The sequence below is a fragment of the Amblyomma mixtum genome, chromosome 2 (genome assembly GCF_055824585.1).
Source record: "Amblyomma mixtum isolate Tamu chromosome 2, ASM5582458v1, whole genome shotgun sequence".
Classification (NCBI taxonomy): domain Eukaryota; kingdom Metazoa; phylum Arthropoda; class Arachnida; order Ixodida; family Ixodidae; genus Amblyomma; species Amblyomma mixtum.
In genome coordinates, this window is record NC_143013.1 from 86,734,279 (window position 1) to 86,762,161 (window position 27,883).

General features: G+C 47.0%; 1 protein-coding gene across 2 annotated transcripts; it reads right to left on the reverse strand.

Annotated features, from left to right (window-relative positions):
- Positions 1-1,153: 1,153 nt before the first annotated feature.
- Pus7 (pseudouridine synthase 7) lies at positions 1,154-27,629 on the reverse strand. 2 transcript variants are annotated; one of them, XM_089572145.1, is made up of 11 exons: positions 27,463-27,629; positions 26,303-26,719; positions 21,877-22,017; positions 19,943-20,005; positions 18,030-18,155; positions 15,405-15,466; positions 13,634-13,912; positions 7,743-7,856; positions 5,541-5,616; positions 4,410-4,564; positions 1,154-1,328 (listed from the first exon to the last, which is right to left on the reverse strand). In XM_089572145.1, exons 1-11 carry the CDS (start codon positions 27,582-27,584, stop codon positions 1,201-1,203), a joined length of 1,683 nt encoding a protein of 560 aa, XP_089428271.1. In that variant the 5' UTR covers positions 27,585-27,629; the 3' UTR covers positions 1,154-1,200. The 2 variants fall into 2 exon arrangements, with proteins under 2 accessions (XP_089428271.1, XP_089428270.1); XM_089572144.1 differs by having other exon boundaries at positions 13,634-13,918.
- Between the last annotated feature and the right edge of the window lie 254 nt (positions 27,630-27,883).

Here is a 27,883-nt window from a genome sequence, read left to right on the forward strand (position 1 = left end):
ACAGTTTAAGCCGTGCCCATATGGATGCCTCCACTTAATGGACACTTCCGGAGGTGCTCACACACTACCAGAAATACCAGGTCACCAGCAGCACTGCAATTCAAGTGGAGCACCCCTGCGTGAGATGCAAATGATCTGCCACTATACCATCACTGCTATTTGGTTCAGGCATAGGTGAAGATGTCTCAAAAAAGAAGCGCCATAGAGACGCAGCACCTTCTATTAAGGCATTTCAATTATAACTACATTTCACTATTAAACCGATAGCAACACCAGGCACATTTGGAAAGTATCTACTAAATTTGCCAATTAACTAGAACCATGTGCTGAAAAATTATTACTCTGAATAATGCAACCAGTAAGTTGCGATAGTCGTCCTTGTGCCTGTGCGCATGACATTAGTTGTAAAGAAGACATTGACTGCCTCTATGAAAAATCCCGAGAAGCTGATAAAATACAATGTACTTTGATGTGAGCTGTCGGTTCCACCAAGCTACTTCTATGCTAAGCAAGATTCACATGGCTTTGCATTTTGCTGATCATATAAGCCCTTTGCATGAGGACGTTACATCAAAGCAGACATTTCTTTTTATTTGCACACAACTGAAAGTGTGTGCACAGTTAATCAAAGACCTCTCCCCACACCCCAATGATGATGATGGTTGATGTTACAGCCATATTCTTCGCTGCCATAATACCATCTTGATTATTACCTTAATGGTACCAGTGACAATAATAAATAGCAGTAACAGTGTTGTTAACTAAACAGCAACCTTGGAAACATCTGTTGTTGGGATCCAATACTAAGCTGCTCTGATACAACATTCACGGATATATCTGCTAATAGAAATGATGTACAGCCTTTCTCAAAAGTTCAGAGCCCAGGGGGTTTGCTTCAAAGCACTATTGTGGCGTTCTTGTAGCACTCATGGAAGTCCTATGCATTGGAGGGAGCAGGACGAAAAATCTTACCTTCAGGAGATTTGGGACGCTGAGAGCGCATTACGAGCAAAGCAGTGTGGCCCAGAAGCAAACCCCCTGGGCTCTAAACTTCTGACAAAGGCTGTACATATAAAAAAAAAAGTAAAAAAGCTAGGACCTGAATGTGCGTAATATTCAAGCCCTTGCTAGCACAATAACTGAAAACCTGAACTAAGCAGCACCATCATGTTTTATTAGCTTCATTAATGATGAACATTATCAGCTTGATGCAGCTGCTATCCACACACTGCAGTCCCGGTGCATCAGTTCCCTCACCGCCATGGTGGCATAGCACGAGGAACCCAGGTTGAACTCCAGTATGAGTGCCCTCTTTGCATTGCTCTCACCTGCACAGACAAAAATGTGACACACAAATGCACCCTAGCTATCTTTAACACCTCACCATAGTCGCACGACAGGATGACACAAAAAGGAGAGGGATGACGGAAAGAGGCAAACTCCTGCAGAAGCGAGGACGCTGGTTTGAGCAACAGATATCCCAGCGACGTCATCACTGGCTGACCTCAATGTGGCGACAGTACTCCTGAATAAATTCACCAATATTCTGAGCAATCCTGGTACCGATGGTGTCATAGCGTTTCTCTTCGCATATAGCTTATATGTTTAGGTCAAATTGGAGGTCAGCTCTGCGCCCTTTCCATTCCTCAAAACAAACGTTTTTGCATTCCTCCACGCAAGCAGGCTTAAGTACCCTCAGAATTTTTTTACTGCACACAGAGGACCATGCTGTATCTCTGCATTTTTTGACAAGGAAAACTATTCGCTTAGCGAGGGCCTCGGTTCTGGCAGCCTTGACGCCATAGGAAGCATAAGAGGGTTCTCACACAGCTTCCACCCTCGCCGTTCGATGGCGTTCTACGTCACACCAGCGGTAACTCGGGACGTGCCACGTCCGTCGCTTACGAACGTGGGTGGCGCTGATGAACACTCTCAAGGTTAGGTTATTTGTAAACATAAATACCCCCGAAAGCAGAAGGTTTGACAGCCGTCACCGTAGCTCAGAGGTAGAGCACCGGACGCGTAATTCGGAGGTCATGGGTTCGGATCCCACCGGCGGCATGTGGTTGTTTTTTCTTCTGCTTTTCTAATGAATTAGTTTTAAGCGACAACATGTTCAGTAATATTCTTGATCAACACCACAAAAAAAAAAAAAAAATTAAAAAAAAATCCCCTGTGCTCATTGGTTTCTGTGGCTGTTGGCTTTTCTCATATTTATAACGAGCCCCTCATTCCCCTTCCCTTGTTTGCTTATTCGCAATCAAGTTTGACAGCGACAGCTGTTAATGGCACCATCCCTTTGGATCTGCAATGTTGGCGTACACTCTGCACATCGAAGGGGCAGTAAGAGCAGGAGAGGATTGGGGTAGTAGGAGGGAGGTAAGGTAACAATAAGGCTCTGCTAAATGTACAATGCTGCTTTCTTCTGCTGGTACTGTTTTCATCACGCACATAGCACAGTGTAACAACTATTGCCGAGTTCTTGCATTACGGAGCATAACAAACATTTATTAGTTTTTTTTTTCAAGAACCAATGACATGATTACTCCAAATGCTGCCTCCATGTCATTTCTCTTCATAAGCTTTTAAAAAAACAAAAGCCTTAAATTACACAGTGCTGCACAATCTAAAATTTTCAGAGCTTCTCTAGAAAGGTGCAGGCAGGCTTGCTTGTAGATGTGGCCACTAAAGGTAGTGATTTCATTTGCAAGATTTCAAGTTCCCCCGAAAAAAAGAGCGTAAAGAAAAGACAAATAAAAAAAACAGGCAGTGGTATAGCTCTGGTTAAACCTGGAGGATTGCGAAAGCAATGAGGAGAGAGAGAGAGGGGCGACGGAGTGCGCGCGGCAGTGGTGGCGGCCACGGCACGGCACGCTAGCTATGCGGCGCTACTGTACATGTGCAACTGACGAGTGCGCCACTAAGATTCGGTGTTTTCACCACAAACTAGCTACAAGTATGCCAAATTTATTTCCACAGAATTGGTTTTAACCAAAAAGTCAGTACTAGTAAAAGGAACTGGGTGAAAAAATATTCAGTACGTGTGTACACCTTACTACAGCCAAGGGCTCAGAAAAAAATGGGGATGGCACACATAAATACGGAAGCAATGGATACTATTTGAGAGGCAACACGCAACATCATCTAGCACAGCAAGACCTGTGACGTGTTAAAGCACACAGCCTCCCACACAGCAGCGGTCTCAGTCACCACTGTGCCACTGCTGCTTCATGTTTCGTGCTACCCATTCCTGTGTCCGTTTGCCCTTCTTTCATTCACCTACTCTACTCAACTATTTCCGTGCTTTCTCTTTCTCAACGACCGCGCCAGCTTTTTTCCATATTCATTATCCCCCCCCCCCCCCCCTCTTCTTTGCCTGTGCACACAGCACAACCCCCCCCAAGGCCGTCAAAAGGTGAAGACCACTTAGCTTCCGTGAGGAGCAGCGTAAAAAAAAATATAAAGCGAGATGTGTTCTAAAACCCACACACTAAGGAAATATTCGTGTAGATACAGTATTCACAGAAGCAAACCTAAAATGTGATCGTATAATTGAGCAGCAGAAAGGAAACAAGGGCGTCGAAGGAACATACAGACGAGGACGATGCTGCCCTCATCTGTATGTTTCTTAGACGTCTTTGTTTCCTTTTTGCTGCTCAATTATACGATCATGGACCAACTAGCTCACCAATCCACATAGCTAAAATAAGATCTGCACATAAGAGCAAAAGAAAGAATGGTAAATTTCTGAAAGAAAAAAATAACAACAAACGCAAAAAAAAAGAAGCATTGGTCCCACAAATTAGAATAATATAACAAAGAGGCAAAATTTCATTTATTCATTGCCCATTTTCCCTTTGTGCCAATTTTCAGGCCTCCGCAGTTTCCATTCTGACTTCTGGAATAATAAAGCCTTTACTCGAGAGCCACCACAACCTGCATCAACATCGCACTGTGCACGGGCCTCTAGAATTTCTCCTCCAAAGAAATTCAACCGCGGCGGCTGAATTTCTTTGGAGGAGAAATTCAAGAGGCCCATGTACTGTGCGATGTCAGTGCACGTTAAAGAACCCCAGGTGGTCGAAATTTCCGGAGCCCTTCACTGCGGCGTCCCTCATAGCCTGAGTCGCTTTGGGACGTTAAACCCGAATAAACCAAACCAAACCAACCTTTTTTGTGCCACCTGTGCGCGCCTTCCCTTTGCAATTCTCCACTCATCAGACCAGCCTTGTGCCCTAATGAAGCATCACATCATCTCTACCTCCTGTACTAGCTGCATTTGTTGCCCTGAGAACTATAATCAGTGGCTCTAAAAATTTTAAAGATGTACCAACTAGCTCAAACCACCATTTTGCTCCAATCAGTGGCTCCTGTCGTGCGTACCTTGGTTAACTGTAACAGTAACTCACCTTTGCAGCAGCCCGTAGGCTCAGGCAGTCCCTCGAGCCTGTCACGGTCACTGAGCAGCAGTGCCGCCTGGGGGTCTGTGTAGCTCACTTCCTGCCACTTCACTTCTCGAGGAACCGTGACCAGGTGCCGGTAGCAGCCACTCATTGACAGCTCCCTGAAGCACATATCGCAACGCTGATTTGCTCGCTTTTCTGCTCTCGAGTCTTTTACTGCACTAGCTGACCACTGAGCAACACACAGACAGGTGCAGATTGCTTTCCATTTCTCTCATTTTTTTTTTTTTAAATTTTGTACCATGAGTGTGATTAACCATGTCCAAGAAGAACAAGAACACACAGCACTAAGAAGAAATGGAAAGCTCCGTCACCCCCCCCCCCCCCCCCCCCCAAACTTCACTCTGAATTTACTGGTGGTATGTGGGGCCTGCATTATAAGTCAACTCTAAATGCATAATGTGTCACGGCAATGCTGCCAAAGGAAAAAAAAAAAAAAACGGAGTGAGATAGAAATTCCTTTACACACATCTTCATCACAGGCTCACCGTTCAGAACAAAAAAGAAACTGATCACACGCTCTAGGCACTCAAATACCTAAGCACCTGGAAGCGTACCTTGCATGCTGTCATGCACATTTTCAAAAACATCACTCCAGGAGACTATACTGCATGGTTTGAAAAACTAAATAAATGAAAACTCCAAATCAACCTCAAAGTTCAGTCCATATCAATATGTCATATCACCTTCCTGCAGCATTGATACACTCTGACAACCATTTCGCTGACAATTCCTGCTTGCACTCACCACGAACTAATATTAAAATTAATACTACAGGGATACCTCTGGTGTCACAGCAAAGTTCTCAGCCAGGACTAATTGCTCTCGCATTAACAGGTCAACAGCATGATCAAGACGCTTGGAGGAAGACATTGCTGCATTGCTGTAGGCCTACAAGGTCCCACTGCAAACTGAGCTCCAAAGCACACCTTTCCTCAACGCCTCATTGTAGTACTTACTGGACACATCCTTACATAGTATACGTGCTTCATGCCTATCCTTTTAAGCAGGAACACTGTACAACTTGCAATCCAGTGTAACCTTGAACAGCTCACGTTAAACTCAGGGCGAACATACCTGTGCCTCTGTTCACCACCAAAGGACTCCAACGTAAGTCCATCCTCGGCAAGTATTTCCTTGTACCAGTCAGCCACTGCATATGGAAGAGCTTTGCAATAACACTGCACTCAACCCACTGATACAGAGTGACATCTACTTGATGTATGAGACTTCCCGTACTTTGTTACATATGTTGCACAGATAACAAGTAGTACAGGAGGAAGACCCGAAGTTAGTCTGTCAGAAGGACCTTCCATGAGAAGTGGACAAGAATAAGTGGATATATCAAGCATGTTCCAATTTCAAAATTCAGAGGAGTAATCAACTGCAGCAAAAAAGAAAAAAAAAACTAATTTAGTGATTCTGGGTATATGATGGTTAATGAGGTACAGGGGAGTCTTTCCTTCTGAGCCAAGCAGGGATGCAGATTACTGAACTAGATTGCAAGGTGTCTGAACAAAATGCTATAAATCATCAGCATCATCAGCAGCAGCCCGACTACACCCACTGCAGGGCAAAGGCCTCTCCCATGTCTCTCCAATTAACCCTGTCCTTTGTCAGTTGCCGTCACTGTATCCCCGCAAACTTCTTAATCTCATCCGCCCACCTAACTTTCTGCCGTCCCCTGCTACGTTTGCTTTCTCTTGGAATCCACTCCGTTAACCTTAAGGACCAGCGGTTATCTTGCCTTCGCATTACATGCCCTGCCCAAGCCCATTTCTTCCTCTTGATTTTAACTAAGATGTCATTAACCCGCGTTTGTTCCCTCACCCACTCCGCCCTCTTCCGATCTCTTAACGTTACACCTATCATTTTCCTTTCCATAGCTCGCTACGTTGTTCTTAACTTAAGCTGAACCCTCTTTGTTAGCCTCCACGTTTCTGCCCCATAGGTGAGTACCGGTAGGATACAGCTGTTGTATACTTTTCTCTTCAGGGATATTGGTAAGCTGCCATTCATGATCTGAGAGAACCTGCCATATGCGCTCCACCCCATTCTTATTCTTCTAGTTATTTCCCTCTCATGATCCGGATCTGCGGTCACTACCTGCCCTAAGTAGATATATTCTCTTACTATTTCCAGCACCTCGCTACCAATTGCGAACTGCTGTTCCCTTGCTAGGCTGTTGAACATTACTTTCGTTTTCTGCATGTTAATTCTATAAATAGTGATCCTTGAATTAGGGACAATGGGCGTGGTTTATCGCTTTTGTCACTTAGTGAGCGTAACACAGAAACCTTTGGCACAAAAAAAGTAACATGCACAAGCTGGACACTCCCAACAACTGGGTCGAGATCAGACACAATAACCTCTACACCACTTAGACAAGCATACTAAGTGAGCTGAAGTGCTACAATATCAGTCAAGGACATGTGCCACTGCTTTTGTGCACGCCCTTCCCGTCATAAGTCTGATTCCATCAGTGCAGCACATGGTGAATGTGTTCTCGAATATATATGCACATGTAAGCAACAGGGGGCAGCACACAAAGTCTACGAATTATTTGTTTTAGGTTGAGCCAGACTACCAAATCATCGTTCATTGACCGTGTGACCAAATGCAACAACATTTCCAACATTTGAATGCAGTTACTGAATGAATTACAAATTGCAGTTTTACCTATACAAACAGCTATAAGGAGATTTGCTTTCATTCTACAGTCACCGTAACTGCTGTGGAATGATGCACTAGTGCTTTCAGCTAGCATACAAGCACAAGTCTTGCACAATGTCAGGAACATCTGCATGTCAGGAGCACCATAACCGCTGAGCCGCGGTGGCTTAGCAGTTATGGTGCTCGGCTGCTGACCCGAAAGACGCGGGTTCGATCCCGGCCGCGGCGGCTGGAATTTCTTTGGGGGAGAAATCCTAGAGGCCCGTGTACTGTGCGATGTCAGTGCACGTTAAAGAACCCCAGGTGGTTGAAATTTTCTGGAGCCCTCCACTACGGCGTCTCTCATAGCCTCAGTCGCTTTGGGACGTTAAACCCCATAAACCAAACCAACCAACCAAACCATCTGCTTGGATGTTAGGCAACACTCTATGGTTATCTTCGCGAACACGCAATGAGGCATTTCCACTTTCAGCTAGCTTCTTAGCATAATTCTCGTGCAATAGTGTTATATATCATATCGTGTGATGGGCCACAACCCACCACGTATATGCACTTAAGTACTGAACCAATATCTAAAATAGTAGCTAAGCAGTTTGTGTTACTTACCCTCATTCTGTGGGTAGCGTATGCTGTGGCCTGGCAATGGTAGCACAACTGACTGCACGCTGGCAGACTCCACTTCTTCTGGACCTGCCACCCGTGGCTCCTCCTCAGATGCCCCTGCAGTTACCACAATCGTAATTTTCATCCAGTTCTTTCATGGGACAAGAGACAAGCATTTGTGCACCCACCCAGCACTAAAGTGATCAGTTTTCAATCGGGCAATTTGCTCCATTTAAAATGGCGCATGTAGGAATGAATCTGCCAGCCTGCTGAATCCACCACTGAGAACACGCAGAGCACGTCTGTTTTCCGTTCAGTCCACATGAGGTACTGCGGAATTTGTGGTGTCTTTGAGTTCTTATTTCAGTTCTCTAGTTAAACAAACCTACAATTCGGAAAAGTGTGTACAGCACTCACGCAGAACCCTGGCGTCTTTCTGAGCAACAAAGCTGTGACCTCAGAAAAGATCATGGCTATGTTCACTAAACCAATGATGAACCAGAAATGTGCAGGCGACAGCAGCTGGTTATGAGAGATCAACTGTTTGACAGATTCTCAATCTCCAAATCTCCACTCAAGTGAAAAACTTTTAAGCAGAATGAGAACCCATATTGTAACAGTTGCTACACTGAAAAGTAACTGCAGCGGCTGAACGAGGGCACCAGAGAAAACGGACCTCCACTTCAGCGTCGTCTACTTCTTGCGGCTGCGATCTTTTTCCTCTTCTACGTCCAATCCTCGTGTCACTGCCCCCTCTTCAGGAGCATCGCCCCGATGCGGTGTTACCGTCAGACCGAAGAAAAAGTGTTCAAGAGTTGCACCACGAGTCTGACATCACGGAATATGACTACATGCAGCCGGAAAGTCACTCGGGGGGTCGCTCGTAGTACGGCTTCATTCGCACCACATGCACAACGTCGCTGCGCTTGCCGTTGTGCGATGAACGAGCTGGCGAGGCTGGTGCAACTTCGTACGTTACGTCGCTGAGGCGGCGGACAACAAGGTAAGGGCCGAAGTAGCGGCGCAGTAACGTTTCGGACAGCCCGCGGTGACGAACGGGCGTCCAAACCCACACATAGTCGCCTGGGTTGTAGGTAATGTGGCGGCGTCCAAGGTTGTAGCGGTCAGCATCGATCTGCTGCTGACGATGAATGCGGTGTCTGGCCAGTTGCCGCGCTTCTTCCGCACGCTGAACATAGGTGGCGACGTCGACATCAAGTTCACTCTCACTGTCAGGGGGGGTCCACGGGTAGCATAGCATCCAGGGGGGTGGTAACCTGTCGACCGAAGACTAATTCGAACGGAGTGAACTGCGTCGTCTCTTGCTGCGCGGTATTATACGCGAATGTTGCGTATGGAAGAATTTCGTCCCATGTCTTGTGCTCGATATCAATATACATGGAAAGCATGTCGGTCAAGGTCCTGTTGAGGCGTTCCACCAAGCCGTTTGTCTGCGGGTGGTAGGCCGTTGTACGTCTATGGCTGGTGTGCGTGAGCTTGAGTACAGCCTGAGTGAAGCGGGCCGTAAATGCAGCTCCACGGTCAGTAATGATAGCTGCAGGAGCGCCATGACGCAGGACGATGTTGTGGACGAAGAAGTCGGCGACTTCAGCAGCAGTACCGTTTGCAAGTGACGCGGTCTCAGCGTATCGGGTCAAATAATCTGTCGCGACCGCAATCCACCGTTTTCCTCTGGACGACTTCGGAAAAGGGCCGAGGAGGTCTATGCCAATTTGCTGAAAAGGGGTCTTTGGTGGTGCTATGGGCTGCAGAAAGCCTGCTGGCTTTAGAGGAGGAGATTTGCGCCGTTGGCAATCCCGGCATGTTGTTACGTATCTACGCACGGATTGTAGTAAATTGGGCCAGTAATACTTAAGCCGAATCTTTGCCAGTGTGCGACTGACCCCCAAGTGGCCGGCGGATGGTTCATCATGACAAGCGCTTAAGATTTCGGAGCGTAACTGGGATGGCACAACAAGCAGAAACGTCTCCTTGTTGCTGTCGAAGTTGCGCTTGTAGAGGACTCCACGCCGCAGAATGAAGGACTGTAGTCCACGGCGAAACACACGAGGTACATGAGCATTCAAACCCTCCAGATACTTAACGAGTGGCGCCAACTCAGAATCTGCTCGTTGAAGCTGCGCCATACGGGAGATGCTAATGGCACAAAGAGTAGGGCAATCTTCGGTGATGTCTTGCGTAGCCGGTTCCACGGGCGCTCGTGATAAACAGTCCGCCTCTTGGTGCTGCCGACCCGATTTATAGACGACCGTAACGTCGTACTCCTGTAAACGGAGGCTCCATCTAGCCAACCGGCCGGAAGGGTCTTGAATGCTGGCTAGCCAGCATAGCGAGTGATGATCGCTGACAACACGAAACGGTCGGCCGTAGATGTAAGGTCGAAACTTACTCAGAGCCCAGATGACGGCAAGGCACTCCTTTTCTGTCGTCGAATAGTTCCGTTCCGATCGAGAAAGTGTGCGGCTCGCATAAGCGATTACTCGCTCTGCGCCGTCCTGCCACTGTACGAGGATCGCTCCGAGGCCGACATTGCTGGCGTCAGTGTGGACATCAGTCTCTGCATTCTCGTCGAAATGAGCTAGTATTGGTGGACTTTGAAGGCGGCAGCGGAGTTCCTCGAAGGCTGCGTCTTGGGCACTTCCCCATACGAAGGGTGTGTCATCTCGAGTCAAGGCAGTCAATGGCTCAGCTAGGCGAGAAAAATCTTTAACAAAGCGGCGGTAATATGAGCAGAGGCCCAAAAAACGTCGGAGGGCCTTCTTGTCACTCTGCGCCACGGCTTGCTTCGTCGAAAATCTGACTCGCGCCTCGTGTAGATCGATCACAGCACCATTTGCCTGTAGAAAGTCGAGGCCCAGAATCAAATCTCTCGAACACTCGCTCAAGACGACGAATTCACCCACGTAGACGAAACCGCGGATGCAGACTCGGGCTGTGCACCTTCCGGCCGGACTAATGAGGTGACCTCCAGCTGTGCGAATGCTAGGGCCCAACCATGGTGTCAAAACTTTGCTCAATTCCTGGGCGAGAGTGTGGCTCATCACTGAATAGTCAGCACCAGTATCAAGTAAAGCGATGGTGTCAGTTCCGTCAATCGTCACACACAAATCAGAAGTAGCGCGTCGGATGCTGTCGCTACCCTGCCCCGGTGAGGAATCAGCGTATCGGTATATCGGCGGCGGAGGATCTTCAGTTTTCCCGACAGCAGCGGCCTTGCCTCCGGAGACCGCTGGAATTAGTTTTCCCGATGTGGACTGGGAGAACGCCGCTCAGGGTAGCCGGTGTCTCGGCGAGGGCTTGGGGAACGGTAACGCAGCGGAGATGACGACCTAGGATCGTAGCAACCGTATGTCCCAGGCCTCTGACGGGCCGACAGATGAGCTTCAATTTCGAATGGTCGTTCGCCATTCCGGGGGCAAGGGTCGTCGGGCGCGAAACCACGCAGACCCACTCGGCGGTACGGGCAGGCCCTGTAAAGATGTCCCGCCTCACCACAGTGGTAGCAAAGGGGCCGCCGGTCCGGTGCACGCCACACATCACACTTCCGTGGCCGCTGGTAAGCTGGTCGATCAGGCACACGGGAAAGACCAGACGGCTGCGCTGCGTGAGTCGCGGTATTCACGTCGCAGCCTGACGTTGGGGCCCGGCAGAGGACAGACGCATAGGTAGGTCTGACCTCAGTCTGTCTTGGGATCTCAGGCAGTTGTTGCTGCTGTGCTGCTAGGCGCACCTCGTCCCGGACGACTTCAGACAGCGATGTAACAGACGGCGCGCTGGGAGGCAGCTGGAGGGCTTGTAATTCCTCCCTGACGATCGACCTGATTAGGTCCCGTAAAACGGCCGCATCACTCCCTAGCGGCATCGAAGAAACAGCGGGCCCAAGCGTGCTTACATCCCGATTGTACTGCCGGGCTCGTTGCAGGAGCGTCGTCTCCATTGTAGTCGCTTCCGTGAGGAATTCGGCAACAGTACGCGGTGGACTGCGCACAAGACCGGCGAAAAGCTCCTGCTTGACCCCGCGCATGAGGTGGCGAAGCTTCGTCTCCTCCACCATGGATGGGTCAGCACGCTTGAAGAGGCGTGTCATGTCCTCCACATACATGCGGACGCTTTCGTTAGTCCGCTGGTTACGGGAGCGAAGCGCAGCTTCAGCTTTCTCCCGGCGGTCTGCGTTGGGGAATGTAGCTAGGAGATTTTGGCGAAATGCCTCCCAGGTGGACAGGTTGCTCTCGTGGTTCTCGTACCATGTCCTAGCGGAGTCCTCGAGCGCAAAATACACGTTATGCAGCTTACGGTCGTCGCTCCAGCCGTTGTAGCGGGCGACCCGCTCGAAGGTGTCTAGCCAGTCTTCCGCATCTTCGTACACGTCACCGTGAAAAGACGGCGGTGTTCGCGGCGTGTGGTAGAGGATGGGCGCCGGGGACCTACTGTCTGTGGCCATTTCCGGTGGGACCGCCGGTCGAGGCTGCGTCATCCTCGTCGGGTTGGCAAGAGGCCCGAACTCAGGCGACTCACCGCGGAGGCGGCGGCTTGGGCGCTGATGGACCGGTGTGAGTTCCGTCTTTATCTTGTAGGCGTACGCAGGTCGGGAAGCGTACCCAGCACCTCCACCAGATGTGTAACAGTTGCTACACTGAAAAGTAACTGCAGCGGCTGAACGAGGGCACCAGAGAAAACGGACCTCCACTTCAGCGTCGTCTACTTCTTGCGGCTGCGATCTTTTTCCTCTTCTACGTCCAATCCTCGTGTCAATATTATTCTATGATGTACTGTAGGGTGCAAAAGTGGCACACACCACATGCCACTGCATTGTTAATTGCTCACCACATTGCCTTTTGGCATTTTTTACCAAGCCAAGAGCACTGCTAATCAAAACAAACAAACTCACATGCCTATAGTTAAAGGTGCACTGAAGAGGAATCTGAACTTGTCTTTTTGCCGCGGGAACTCCATCTGCACGTTCCTAGCATTCTTAGAAACTGCGACTTATTGCCCTGTGTGGCCGATTTTCCTAATTAAATCGAATTAACGTCCGGCTCCTGCCTTAATTTTTTTAATTCTCCCCGTACGGTGGGCGGAGTTGACCAACACGTGAAGTGCCTTTCAGCCAGCTCCGTGGAGGCTTTGCTTTCGCTTTATTTTGTTTTTTAGGTTCCCGTGAATAAATAGTTTCATTCGCAGATAATATAGCCGCAAAATGAGCCCGCAGAAATAAAAATACGCGCGGACTATTTGCTACTACGGACTACTACGTATTATTCCGCCGATGGCAGAGCGGCAAGCCGCCACGGGGCTGGGTGAAAGGCACTCCACGCGTTGGCAGACCTGCCCGCCGTATGGGGGAGAATTAAAAAAAAAAAAAAGGCGAGAGCCAGACGTTAATTCGATTTAATTAGGGAAATCGGCCACACAGGCCAATAAATCGAAGTTTCTAAGAATGCTAGGAACGGGTAGATTGAGTTCCCGCGGCAAAAAGACAAGTTCAGATTCCTCTTCAGTGCACCTTTAAGTGGTCACCTCTTTGCATCTCTTGATAGCAGGCACACCCAGAAAATGGTGTGGAAAAGCAGTCTAACCAAAGATCAAGTGGCATACACCACTTCTGCTCCCGACAGTACAAAACGGCATAAGATGGAATCTCATGACTCCAATCATGACGCAATCATTCTTGTCCATTGGCTGACGCTGACAACCCTTTTCAGCTCAGACGTCAGGCCTTGGCTACAGGCAATGACTGTCACGTCATCACCCAAGCATCACAGTGAGGCAGTCTTGCAACTGAGCTAAGTTCACGACTAGCAAGCACTTCAAGGAAAGCCGAGAACTACAATGCAAAACGTACTACCCAGCATTTTGCAATGAGAGGCACCTACCAGGTGTGATCAGCAGGTCCCCTGGAAGTACAGTAAAGCCAAATCGCTGCACCCGTCGGGAAACCAGTCGGTTCCACACATAGCTCTGGTATCCGTGCAGGTACAGCAGACGCACATTCCTCGGCAGGGCAAGCAGGGCACCAAGGTAGTTGGTGGCGCCACCTTTGGTCAGTGCACGCAGCAGCAGGCCCTCGATGCAGCCCCGATGAGGCAGTTTGGAGAGGGCGAGTGCGGCATCCTTCGATTTCATCCACTCGTCTCGGCACTCTGCTAGGGCTCCTGCATCTGCCATGCAGAGGAGGCAGCACACTGCACTAATCTTGACTAACCTTGACTACACTAGGCCGTCTATCGCACTGTTGTCGTCTATAGTAAAGGCTGAGCAGGGTGCAAGCATGACATGCCTGCAGGGAGCAGCTAAGCAGCACCCAGCACCACGCAAAGAAGATATGCAGTGCATAGTTTGGCAATACTTGGTACTTCACAAAGAAAACCAGCAACATTACATCTAATGTAATACCTTCACATTTATAAAAGCCCCAACTGTGATCCGTCTCTCGGGCTTGCCCGTCAACAATATTCACCCCCACTCAGCAAGCTGTCAGTTTCACATCACTGTACACAGAACTTATAGATCTCTGGACTGATTTCCAATCCCAAAGAAACAAGAACCTGTTAAGACTCTCATGCAGAAGCATCCGTTACTTAGCGACAAGCATGAGTGATGACAAACCGACACCTGGAAAGTATTACAGGTGCAAATATATACAAGCCTGACCACATGCAGCAGTATTTCTTGGTGATTAGCAATTTTTCGTACTTGTAACTAGCATCTCTCAGCTGGCAGTCAGCAGCCGTGCATACGCTGTACCCTGAAATGCTGCCTTAGTATTACAATGTAATCAGCTGGAAAAAGCTAAGTTCCACAAGCTGCACCTACTGCTCGAAAGTGTGGCTTGAAAACCATGTCACTTGGGCAACCTCACTGGACACTGAATGTTATCTTCAAGGATCTCTTCAGGGTCTGCCCAAAACAAATATATCACTACCAAATGAATTACTATTCGTTTTTAATTATAAACAGATGCTGGGTAGCACACGCAGCTCCTTATAAGCCCAGAGAAACCATGACAAGTCCAACGACCATGCTGATCACTGGCTACGCAATGCAGCTTTGTGTGACCTTGGGTTAACCCAAGTGATGCCATGTATACTAACTGCCTGCATAAAGCGTGGTGAATAAATTGAGCCTGCTGACTTCCACTTTCAAAATGCAATGGAACTGTGCCATTACAATACCCCATCTCACCCTCAAAAGAGATAGTACTACAGTCAATTGTGCCACTGATGGCCAACTGGTTCGAGCATCCGCCTCGTATGCGGGAGGTGTGAGGTTTAGTACTCAGTGCCGCTAAGCACCCACTGGTTTTCCAGTGGGCACAAGTTTCCCTCTGGCCTGGTGCTCAGCACCAGTGGGGTGAAATGCTTGGGAAATAAGCATCTTTCCCCCAACCCGAGCCGATCAAAACACATTAGCCATGGTGCTCTTTGGTTAAGCATCAAAGCATCATGAGCCATATGTGACGCATCCAAGCTCGATATGTGCGTCGCCTGGAAGGATGGCTGCCTTGTGAAAGAGAGCCACCACTAAATGAAGCAACCGCCAAAGTGTCAAGTGATAAATGGATAAGCGCCATATGCCACTAATGAAAAAAAAAAGTCGTTAGGGAGACCACTGCAGTACTTGCAGAGGCATTAGTGTTCCACCTACCGCCATCTCTTGGCTGCAGCACCAGGTCAACCGCTTCCTCGTAGTTGCCTCGAAGTAGGGCCCTGAGGGGAGAGAGCATAGCAGTCACTGATGTAACATTTCGTTTTGTTTTCCTTCCATCTGGTTCTTTGCCTTTGGTCACGCACCTAAGTAGTAAGAGGTGAGGCCATGCTGGTTGTGGCAGAAACGTGCCCAAGATGTCGCTTGCATGGCTGCACTGATAAGCCAGTGCCAATAATGATGGATTACAGAGGATGACAACATTTTCGAAACGCCTGACGAGCTTTTTTTTTTTATCGTTACTTCTGTAGCAGGAAAGAAACTGTGTGGTGGTTGCGTTACGAACTTGCATGCCCTGTGACACAACAGGGCTGTAGCAGCACCGCATCCAGACTGGCCAGCCTGTCATTGGTTGTTTTCTGCCCCCCGCCCCTCTCCAGTTGCTTTTGTCATTAATGTCATTGTAACCAAACGAAACATTACAAAATACTGACTTGTGTAACATTAGACAATAAGGGAGAGGTGCCTCTGAAAGTGCATGCATTGGTGGCACAAGATTGTGTGGAATACAAGCATCATACACTGTACTTTGTTGTGTATGCAATGTAGCGAAACGGACCACAAAGCACATTTTGAGGAACACCTCATGAAAAGTCGCTAAACACCACGTGGTAAACTCTAGCACCATCCTTTTGTTGGGGCTGTCTCGGAGGTTTATTTCATCAGGTCAAAAGGAAAGAAAGGTATCAGCAGAGCATCAGTATGCGTGATCGATATGGAAATCAAATTCTCAGAACTGAGTCGCTTTGGGACGTTAAACCCCGTAAACCTAAACCAATCAAGTTCTCAGAAGGCAATTTTTACAGGCTCTTAAAGCACTTGCAGTTGAGAATCCCGTTACGCTACGGTGTCAATGAGGCACTGTCCAAGCAACCCACTCCCTGAAAATTGTCTTCAAAAGGTGCATTAATAATGGCAGAGTTACAGACATCACACCCAAGCAGTTTAGCCCCTACCTTTACAACTGTATATGGAGGGAGAGGAGACTGTTACATTTCATCATTAGAGCCAATACGATGCAGAAATATAGAAAATGGGAAGATTTAGGGTGAAAAATATTATTAATGCATGATTAAAATTACAAAAACTTGCTCCACATACTCAGGCACATATAGTGAGTCAGAAACATTCAAATTTATTCGATTATTTGCCAATGTATCGGTACATCTGTTAGAATTTGTGGCTGCTTTGCCAGGAGGGCTACTTTTTGCAGTCACTGGTTTTTACGGCAGGCCTTCTGTATCTTTTACAACTAACGCTTTAACTTTGCCTCAATAAACAAGCAAGGAAATTCGGTCCGTGTGATAATGTGAGGATTTGATATTTATTTGTGAGCACATATCAAAGCTGCTCATTGCACCGGGTACCTGGCTAGGAGGAAACCCAAGGAAGACCCCGCCACCTCCTTTCCCCCATGCCGGGAAAGAAACAGCACAGCAAAAGAGGGCTGGCCAGTACAACAGAGGGAGCAAGTCACCTTTCAGTCAGAACAATTAACAAATGAAAATGACAGGACCTTTCCTGTATCATCACTGGTGAAGGAAGGCAATGCCGTGAAGACTAGCGATGTTGAGGCAAAGCATGAATGGACTTTGGTTTCAATTCAAAGTTCAATTCATTTCAAAGTTTTATTAAGGCGGAAGCCTTTAAAGCCTCATCGTTGTAAGCAGGAGTTGTCGACAGAAATGTCACGCTTTTCATGTGGTCGAAATGGTCGTGACAACACAGTGCGTGAATTTCAAACGGGGCCGATTGTACTTTGGCTAGTAACCATGCAGCCAATTAAAGGGATGGTATGGTGATGCTCCAAGTAAGTGCGATTGGCATTAGTTATCTAGTTAATTAACCAATTAGCCTAATTAACCTTGCTAGTCAGACGAGATAAATAAATAAAACCGAGTAGGAAATTGGTCCAGTTGGGGAATCGAACCATGGCCTCCGGAGTGTGAGACAAGCACGATAACCATTTCGCCATGCCAGTTCGATGGTTTTGAATGAACAAAAGCGCATCTAGTGAATACAGTGCGTTCATTCACTACCCTCTTCCTCCCTTCTCTTATGGCGAGACATGCGAGACAGATACATTTCCTTTCCTCAAAAACCAATTTACCGACGAGCAAGGCGTAAAGCCAAACAGGCGATGGCGTTCTGTGGACTTCCTAGCAGCATTGCAAGACGCTGTCCTGTTCCACTCTTAGAGGCGAAGCTTAACATCTTAACCACACATCAGTGACACAAGCAGCAACACCACGCTTAAGGCTTCCGCCTCATCGCACTTTAGGTCAACAGAGTGCCCCCCCCCCCCCCCCCCCCCCGAATTTTTTTTACCGCATAAGAAGCTGATGGCTGTCCTAACATGAACGCTACAATAATGGCTTTTCAAAGCCAGGAAACCTTTCTCTATTGTTATTCAATTCCTATTCTCTTCCACGGCATGCTTGACTCTACATTCATTTTGCTAAGATGGCCAAAACTGCCTGAGCTACATGCCACATTTGTTTGTTTTCGTTGTTCACGATGCATAAATGCAACACACAATGACCAGGCGCCAGGGGGAGCACGTACCGTCCAATCTGATGAGTAGCCACTGCAGTGGTGCCAAAGCGCTGTGTGCCGTAATAGTTGAGAAAGCCATTCTCTGAGAGGGAGCGCACCGCCTCTTCGTGGTCTTCTGTGGTGCCGTCCACATCCCTACGAAAGGACAGCCATGAGAGGGAATGAGGAAGCTCTTCACTGAAAAGCAGAACACTTGCAGGCGTAACTAACAACCACCGACACAATGTGGGGGAAGGGCGGGAGGCAAGGAATAAAAAAAAGAAAGAAATATAATGCAAAAAAAATAAAATAAAATGGCAGTAACGAATTTCAGGAGAGATGCCTTAAAACTATCAGTTGTCCTTCTCTTTGTAATGCCGATCAGCCCTGAGAGTAAATAAGTTATATTAAATACTAACTGAAATAGTGAGACAAAGTCTAAAGTTGCATAAGGAATCATGAGCACTGCTCATGTCTTTAAGATAAATGACAAAAAAGTTCAAACTGAGTGCTCCTGTGAGTAAGAATGACACATGCTTCCCAGTGTCAGTTGCAGATCAGAATGAACTTTGTGGGCAGGTTCTTGAAATGGTTGGGAAACTGATTGCAACAGTATTTACAAAGGCAACTTTTGGTCAAAAAATTGGCAGTGGTTTAGCTCTGGTTAAACCTGGAGGATTGCGAAAGCAACGAGGAGTGAGAGTGGCGATGGAGAGCACGCGGCAGCGGCGGTGGCCCCAGCACGCTAGCATTGCGCCGCTACTGCACATGCCCAACTGGCGAGCGCAGCGACGGCACCTCTGAGTCACCCGCGCAGCGACGGCGGAAGCACGCCAGCCCCTGCTCCTCGCGCATGCGCAGTATGGCCTTTCCTCGGCTCCGCGAAATGGCTTGGCGACTGGCGTAGCGTTGCTTTCACAACAAAATCACAATCGTTGCCTTGCATCCCTCCCTGAAGGCCCCTCAAGGTACCCTGAGTACAGTCAGCACCTTTCAAAGTGCTGTCACGACTCAGCTTGAGACCCGCGATGATCACGGTGGTGGATTCAACAGCGGAAATTTCGAAAGGTCGTTTGACCCCACGATGACCCCACCGAAAAGGATGACTGGCTGGGAAGTGGCCGATGAAGCTCTTCCCACACTCGGCTCGGCGTGAACGACCTTCCCTTTGATACCCCACAAGAAGCGACCGTCGATGGACAGACGACAGGGAAGAAGGGATTCACCACGTCTGACAAGAACCGGAACAAATCGGAGGAAGCCGGCGCAGGTGCTGCCGCGGCACCAGCATGCCTACGCCACACCTGTGTTCGATAGACACGTGCTGCTTGCAGTGATGTTGCACCGCAGTGCGAAGGAGTTGCGGACTTGCGTTTCCTCCTCGCCAAATTCCCACGCGTGGACTCTGCACCAGGTGCCTCCGTTTCCTGTGTTGTGTTGTGCCGATCTGTGCGTCGTGTTGAATTGCCACCTGGTGAAGGGGCGGAGCCTTAGGGTATTTAACCAGCGCCCTAAGTGAGAACGAAGGCTCTGGGCCTTGGGTAAAAGGCTCATCCAGTCGCTCGACGTCATGAACTCTTGAATTTTTGACTCTTTGCTCTTTTGTACAGTATATAAATGTCTTAATAAGTGCCATTAAACCTGCTTGTTTTCGTATCCCCAAACTCCGAAGCTTCAGACATTCCCTCATCCTGTACGAGCCCCCAAGGATGCTCCTACCCACCCCGTAATAGTGCTCAGTTATTCCTGCTGAAACAACGATATAGCGCTCGGCCACAATTACTGCATTCAAGCAAAGGTGAAATGAAAGAATACCCTTGCACATATTTGACAGCGGTGAAGGCTGAGTGCAGAGTCACAGGAAAACTGCCACTAGAACACTTTCAGCTGCTTGCCATTTATTTGGTTCATAAAACAACACAATTTACTGCAAGTATGGTTACCTCAAGACAATGGCGAATCGGTTCCCCTGCAGGTCGCCCAACTTGATGGCTGCGTCTTCAAAACTGCACACAATAGAATTGTCATGTACAGACCCATAAACAATAGTGGGCTGACTATGCTTGCAGTAGGTTGGATGAAAAAAAGCTATGACTCGATACTTTTGCATAAATGTGACCAAAAAAGAACCAAATGGAAGCCATGGCATGCTTTTATTATAAACAAATTCTCTTCTGTTATGAAATGCACAGCTAAGAATTTGTTATCCTAAGCCAGTGGCACTACACAACATATACATGTTGATTGGCAGCAGCAACGAAAATGGTGCTGCTAGGAGGAACACTGAAACTAAAGCATAAAATTGCCTATTCAAAGCTGAAATTGATAGCCTTCTAAAAGTAGAAGGAAAGTACCTTAATAACATGAACACAAAATTCAAACACATCAGAAACAATCAAAAGGAATGCCAGAACTGATATTTCCAATAGAAGAAAAGAAAAAAAATTTCTTGCAAAGTTTATTTTTTTTTTACAGCGTTGGTCCTAATTTATAGACAGGAGTGGTGCTATTGTTTTGGCAGCTGCACGGCCTCCAAGATCTGTAGCGCAGCACATAAGCTTCGCAAGTGCACTGGCTAAGTACCTCAACGCCGTGATGTGTGAAGCAGATACAGCTCTCACCCACCCCATGAGATATAACCGCGACTGTTGTAAATTACCACTGCGTGCACCACCACACAGATACCTGCATGAAAAGTTTAGAGGTACTCAGTAGTGAGCATTAAGATCTTTCAGAATATTTCCAGCGCTAACTGGGATAAAAGACAACTTAATGGTGAGCTTCTGCCTGCCCATAAAAACTTCAAAACTCAATAGACACTTTTAGTTGCTGTGTACGTAGCGACATTGCGTACACAACACTCACTACGTTCCGTACTCTGTAAAGGACACCCCCGTCACACTTATAGTTGGTCGTACCACCGCAGAGCAGTCGCGTAGCGCGTTGTGTTGTGTCGCCATCTAGTGACAAACACTGAAAGCGCTGTAGCGCTTGGCTGAACATTTTTCAGTTTCTGACAATATGAATAGTATATTACTGTTTTTAATGGAGGAAAAAATGTATAATGTTTAATGAAGTGCAAAAGTAGGCACATGACTAAAAAAAATTATTTGACAAGTGCGGTTGCTATGACGATAAACGTACACAACCTTAGTTAGGCTTAAAAGGTCCAAAATCGCCTCATTATCTGAAAAACAAGGGGCATTTGTCCCTAATATTTTGGCGTGTGGGTGAGAGTAGACAAAATAAAAGCTAACAGCACAGTTTAGGGCGAGCCATTGCATTGAAGAAAGCAGCGGCGAAGTGAAATCGGTCCGAGGCGGGTGAGATGGTCGCCGCCATGTTCTCTACGCAGCACGTAGCGTCCCGCGTTGCGTACGCTACGCTATGCTTTATAGCGGGCGGGCGTCCGCAACGCGCGGCTAGATACGTTGCGTTCTGCGCATGCGCATTCGTTACCCGCGGTGTCGTTGCGTGCGCAAGCTCACTGCGTACGTCCAACTAAAAGTGTCTAATGCTGTTAGACACTTTTAGTTGGACGTACTGTTAGGAAAAACTGACAGCTTGATACTGACTTAGGAAAAACTGACAGCCTTTAACCTCCTGCTTCAAAAATTTTTAAAAATTCTTTCGCATTTCATCCATTCTTTCACCACTGATTCTGGAACATAGCTGACTATTATACACATGGTCCTCAATACTGCATCATATTACATAAAAGATTCCCAAACTTGCTTGTCAAGGAAAAAAAAAAGTAAGGTGCATTTCAGTTGCTAGTACTTTGTGAACTGTACTGCGTGCAACATTGAACAAAGGGAAGCACCACTGCTGTTTATATTGAGAGCAAGCGAAAGACGGAAGTGACTGCTTGACATACGTGATGTTGCCAACCCGGATGCCCTGCCTGCGATTCAGTTCCAGCAACTTCTTCGCCGGCAACCGGTGGCATGACACCCGCTGGCAAGTTTTCGCCCGCTTGTCTTTGGTGCCAGCATAGCCGAGACATGAGGGACGCATCCTGCAAGTGATACGGAGTCCTCTCTATGTTGCATGCTACATATCCAAAGTTCATAAAACAACTCACTGATATTCTATAGCATTTATGTAGGCTTTGATAATTTCTTATCAGAGTCTATTGCACTGCGACATGAATCTGCACAAAAATGGAAAGATTTCTGGTCGTGCAACTCCATTGCTGCAGGGCCTGTAATCATGCACTAAGGCATGGAATGCTTCAAGCAACCTTTGTACATTTTGTACATTTGTAGGACTGAACAGCGCACACAGGACGAGGAACAGAGAAGAAGCGACAAGACACGAGCGCTGACTATCAACTGAATGGTTTATTGGAGTAACATGTATATGTACAAAATAACATTCTGACAACCAAGTGCGCATGGTTCGTAGATAGGATCGCTATCATGAGGTAAAACATGAGGTAAAACATGAGGTATCTTTTCTTCCGTGCGCAAAAGGGGTTGTATACAGAGTTCCATTCACATGTGGCAAGAATTATATTGGTCAGACAGGAAGGTGTCTCAACATTAGGCTACGTGAGCCTGAAAACTCATAGGGAAAAGCACCCTCATCGAACCTAGCACTACACCATAAGGAATGCAGCCATAAGCCCCCTTTACACTCTCCTTGCATGCCTTTGTTCAATAATGCTTCAGCTTTGTACAAGCTCAGAGAAAAATTGACTAGAGAATTAAAAGAAGCCTACCTCATTCACAAAAATTCTGACACGTGCGTAAGCATCATTCTCGGTCATCATTCATCCCCGCGACATCGCGTATCTAGACAAAGCTGCCTGATGACAGTGATCCTATCTGCGAACCATGCGCACTTGGTTGTCAGAATGTTATTTTGTACATATACATGTTAGTACTCCAATAAACCATTCAGTTGATAGTCAGCGCTCGTGTCTTGTCGCTTCTTCTCTGTGTCCTCGTCTTTTGTGCGCTGTTCAGTCCTGCCATGCACCAACTAGCTCAACTCTCTGTACTTCTATTGTACATTTGTACATTCATTTTGCAGAGCAAGTTTTGTACATTTTGTGTTAAAGGAACACTGATGAGATACCCGCCTTTTTAACACGGCCGCTCTGTGCATGTGTACCTCTCCTCCTTGAGCTCCAGTGGTTAAAAACAAACCACCAGCTTGTACAGTGCACGTGCAGTTCACGTTAGCGACAGGTACAAGCGACAGATGGTAGCAGCTGTTAAGCACACACTTGCCACTTTACAGGTGCAGTTCACGCCTCGTGGAACCTGATCACGCTTGTGCCGACCACATGCATTTGTTTTCAACCAGTTTTCTGTACAGAAGACGAGTTTTCACACACTCCCAAGACAGTGGCCACTTTTTGTCAAAAAGCCGGAATGAAGTTGACTTATAAATCACAAGAAATTGAAATAGTAAAATCATTCAAATCACTTGGTGTTTATTTTCACGAAAATATGCTGTGGGATGACCATGTCAGTCATGTCATGTTGAAGACATCTGAGGTTATAGGTTTTATATCACGCTACAGACATATTTTACCACAGACAGTCAAAATTGTCTTATATAATTCCCTGTTCTGTTCACACCTAAACTACTGCACATTAGTGTGGGCAACAACAACACATACTAACTTACACAAGATATTAGTACTTCAGAAAAAAGTCCTTCGTATAGTTTATGACTTGCCCGTTAGACACACAACTCAGGATTTGATAACTAACCTCAACATTATTACCATATTAAACCTCTATGCTTACAGACTGCTGCGCGTGTACACAGTTGAGCAAAAGCGCCATGTTGACACCATTTCCTTCTATGGCTCCTTTGCATCAGTCCGATTCACCATATCCGCATCGCCACAAACCACAATGGGTTTTACCATTCACAAGAACTAGCTACGGTCGTCAAAGAATTAAGTACCAACTACCGTATTTACAAAACCAGTTAATTGAAGCAGGCATAAACCTCTGTGAAATCACCATCTCCTCTCTGCGTAGTATGATTGTTCATTTGGTTAAGTGCTAATACATCAACTCCTGTTTTAGGAATTGCTCTCCACCCTTTTTGTTATTTGATGACTGGTCGTCTACTGTGCTGATACCCCTTTTTCGTTGCTGATACCCCTTTTTGACTTCTGCGTATTCTGTTGGTTACAGACATTGCTTATATTGATGTTTTTATTCATGTATGACTTGATGTTAAATTTAGTTCCTCGTTTTTTGTCACTGCCGTCTGAACAGGAGAGAAGAACTCCGTCAAGCGGATAGCCGCTTTTTTTCTCCCCTCCTACATAAAATTGTATTTGATTTGGTGGAAATAAAGTATTATTATTATTATTATTATTATTAAGTCGATAATAGATTACCGCATCCTCATAACAAAGAGGTCCCTTCAACTGAAAGTGGAGCTTTTCATCAGCTACAAAGGACAAAAAATTAAATATGGGTATTGCAACCATCGGCTGTTTTCACAAGAAAACTGTGAAGCATGATCTTTTTTTTTTCTGGGTCTCCAATACTAGGCTGCACTACCATTTACATCTGAACAGTGTTAACAAAGTCCTTTTCACTCTTGAAGTCACAAGTTTGAATCGAGTGGCAAATAAAAAAAATGCTCTAAAGCTGAATCCAATTTTTTCGGCAATAAATCTGTATTTTGCTGCCAAAAAACATTAGCATTGACAAAGAGTCATAAAAGTGATTATCACTAGGAACAAAAATGGAATGCAGTTGTCCACAGTGGCCCTCAATTTTGGTAGCAATAGTATATTTGTCAAGAGGAGTTATGAGTGCATCCGTTAAGTGCATCTGTAGCTGGGTGGGAAGCACTGCTTGTCACTGAATGGCAGTTGATGAAATGCATTCAGTGCTATGAATGTGCTCATGCCTTTCGATATATCATCATCAAAGAAGTATATACACCACTGCGCTAGGGTCACGCTAAATGCAGTCGAGCGTCAACATCAATGAAGTGGGCATTAATTAACCACTGCCGGCTAAAGTCACACGTACATGTAAATACAGAAATGTGACCGAATTTAACTAGATTCTGGGACATATCTAAACATTTGTGGTCCTACAATGCCTCCCTGTCATCCAGGCAGTTTCAGTGCAATTTCGAGTCGATTAAGCTGATGAGAAACGATCAATTGCAGCACCACGCCACCAACACCAATGGTACTCAGCTGCAGAGTACCATAGCAGCACTAATGCTGCCTATCTGAAGAGCTCATTAGCACAATGCTTTAACACTAAATGCCTGCAACTGGTGGACTCCCTGACGAAAGTGTAGAAGATGACGGCGGAGCATTTCTGAATTGAACAGTGTCAATTTTATGTTTTTCTTTTTCTCTTTTCCTTGGAGCTGCTGAAAAACAACAATCCTCACTGCTTTTATTGCTTTCTCTTCTGCAATGAATGTTGATATGGCTACTCAAATTAAACTTGGAAAAAAGAAAAAAAAAGAGCTGACATCTCTAAGGTCTGATTATCAGATCAGAGTCATTACACGTTATATATTAATACATCAGCTACGTGTCCCCATGTTCTTTTGATGTATGCTCTCCAGATATTTGGACATTATAAAAGCATGCATCTGTACCCTCATTTTTTTTCATGCGCATTTGTTTTTTGAGCGTGGTAGTTTTCACACAGCACATTGGGTCTGAGTCTGGGAGGAAATATGAGGGCCTCACGCAAATCTCTTGAGTAGCCTTATGGCATTCACAGTTGCATTGCTACAAGCTCACTAAACTCTCATACAGTCACAGGTGACAGACAAAAAATGAAAAGTTGGCCGAGACTAGCATGTGAAGGAGGGATCAAGCTCATTCCATAGTAGGAGAAAGGAGAATTTCAATGAACTGGTGTGCCACATTCCTTTGTCATGAACAGCTCCAGATGACTTCAATGCAGGTGAGGCAAGTCAGTGCTCCTGCCAATCATGTTGTGTGCGCCTAATTAATTAATGACTCCACAGTAACACCAACATCTCTCACGCTGCAGATGTGGTTGGTTGGTTGGTTGGTTTATGGGGTTTAACGTCCCAAAGCGACTCAGGCTATGAGAGACGCTGTAGTGGAGGGCTCCGGAAATTTCGACCACCTGGGGTTCTTTAACGTGCACTGACATCGCACAGCACACGGGCCTCTAGAATTTATCCTCCAAAGAAATTCCGCCTACGCTGCAGATGTGTTGTTTCAGTTACTATGCAATTATAGGCACACTTCCAATGTTCACTTCGACAACCCACAAGCAGGTTGTCAACTGCAAGATAACAAAAGAGGGTTGAAATCCCACCCGAGAAAGGTGGCTATCCGGTTAACGGCTTCGATAGTGTCCATGTTCTCTTTGTAGAGGACGAATGTGGTGTAGCTGGGGCGACCGGAGGGCCAAGGGGCTGCGCGCCGACGTTGCGCAGTCGACCGGCTGACGCGCACGGTACCGTCCGCCGTGTGACTCTCGAGGTGCGGCCAGTGTGCTCGAACCCAGGCGTGCAGCTGACCGCGCTGCTCCTTGGTCAGACCGGCCGCGGGGAGGACTACGGGTTCAGTGCGCTTGCCGTCGGCAAGAAGCTCCAGATGCTCCCTGTCCTCGGCGCTCACGTTCTTGTCGGCCCAGCCAGTGTCCAGCTCCGGTTCAGGAGGCGGCTCGAGCGTCTCCAGACGTACTACCCGTCCTGAAGGGTCTATCTCGTTGACTAGGAAGTCCGAATACCTGCAGAAGCAAGCAGGTTCGTTTCATGATAGTAATCCTTCGTTTCAGTTTAACGTTCAGTGGTATTTGAAAGGCTGTGCGCTAAAAAGACGTTCACAGGAAAAAGGATAGAGACGACAGGAAAGAAGCGCTTCTTTCCTTTCGTCTCTATCCTTTTTCCTGTGAACGTCTTTTTAGCGCACAGCCTTTCAAATATGAATATGTACCAACTAGCCCGTCAAAAAGCCTTACCAACGTTCAGTGGGGGTGAGCACGATTTTGGCATAACATACGGGAAAAGGCACTTCGTCAAGAGTCCAGCTGAGAGCCCAAAATGCACTCAGTTAAGTCTAAAACATCTGAAAGATGACAAGTATTTTTTTTTTTTTTTCATTACACGTATCGTGCATAATGTGGTAGTGGGTTGACGGGGCTGCAGCTCTGGATGATGGCTGGGCGAAGTGTGGCCCAAAAACAGCCGAAGAAACTTCACGGTACGCCCTTTAAATATGCGTTTTCCCTTCGTAAAACATTTTAGTCTGGGACGTATCGGCTCAGACGCACACGGCTGTAATAAAACAGTGCAGATTCCCATAGCCCGTCAATTCTGTGCAGCAGCCAAGTTACCTCTATTCGGTTTTCGAAGAAAATCAACAACGTATAAATCTGCCGCGCCCACTGGCAACAAGAGACCAAGAGACCAACACGATCAGGCTTCAGATCCTAAACCGCAGCTTTGCCGCACCGATCGCTGGTCACCTTACCTCTGTTTCAGTACGCCGTAGAAGCCCTTGTGAGTTCCGACGTATTCTGTAATGCCGACATCTTGTTCAAAACCTATTCGTGCCCTTTTCGGAGCACTTACGTCTGCACCAACATCTGCCATGTCAAACAGGTACGGCAGCGTGCTCCGAGCTCCGCGCTGTTGGTTCTGAATGACTTTACTTTCGACTTGGCTTGACCTATCTTGACCGATGCGTTGGCTCAGCGGCTAGCTCAGTGTTGGCTCTAACAGAATGGCGGGACTTCAAAAAGACGTGATTGCAAAATACACTTATCACCCTCGTTAGTCTCAGACGGGAATGAGTGGAATATATACGCAATTCATTAGTGACCTACTTTAAAGCTGACCCTGCACTGCATATATTCTCAAAGCAACGTTTTGTTTGAGGCCGCATATGAGAA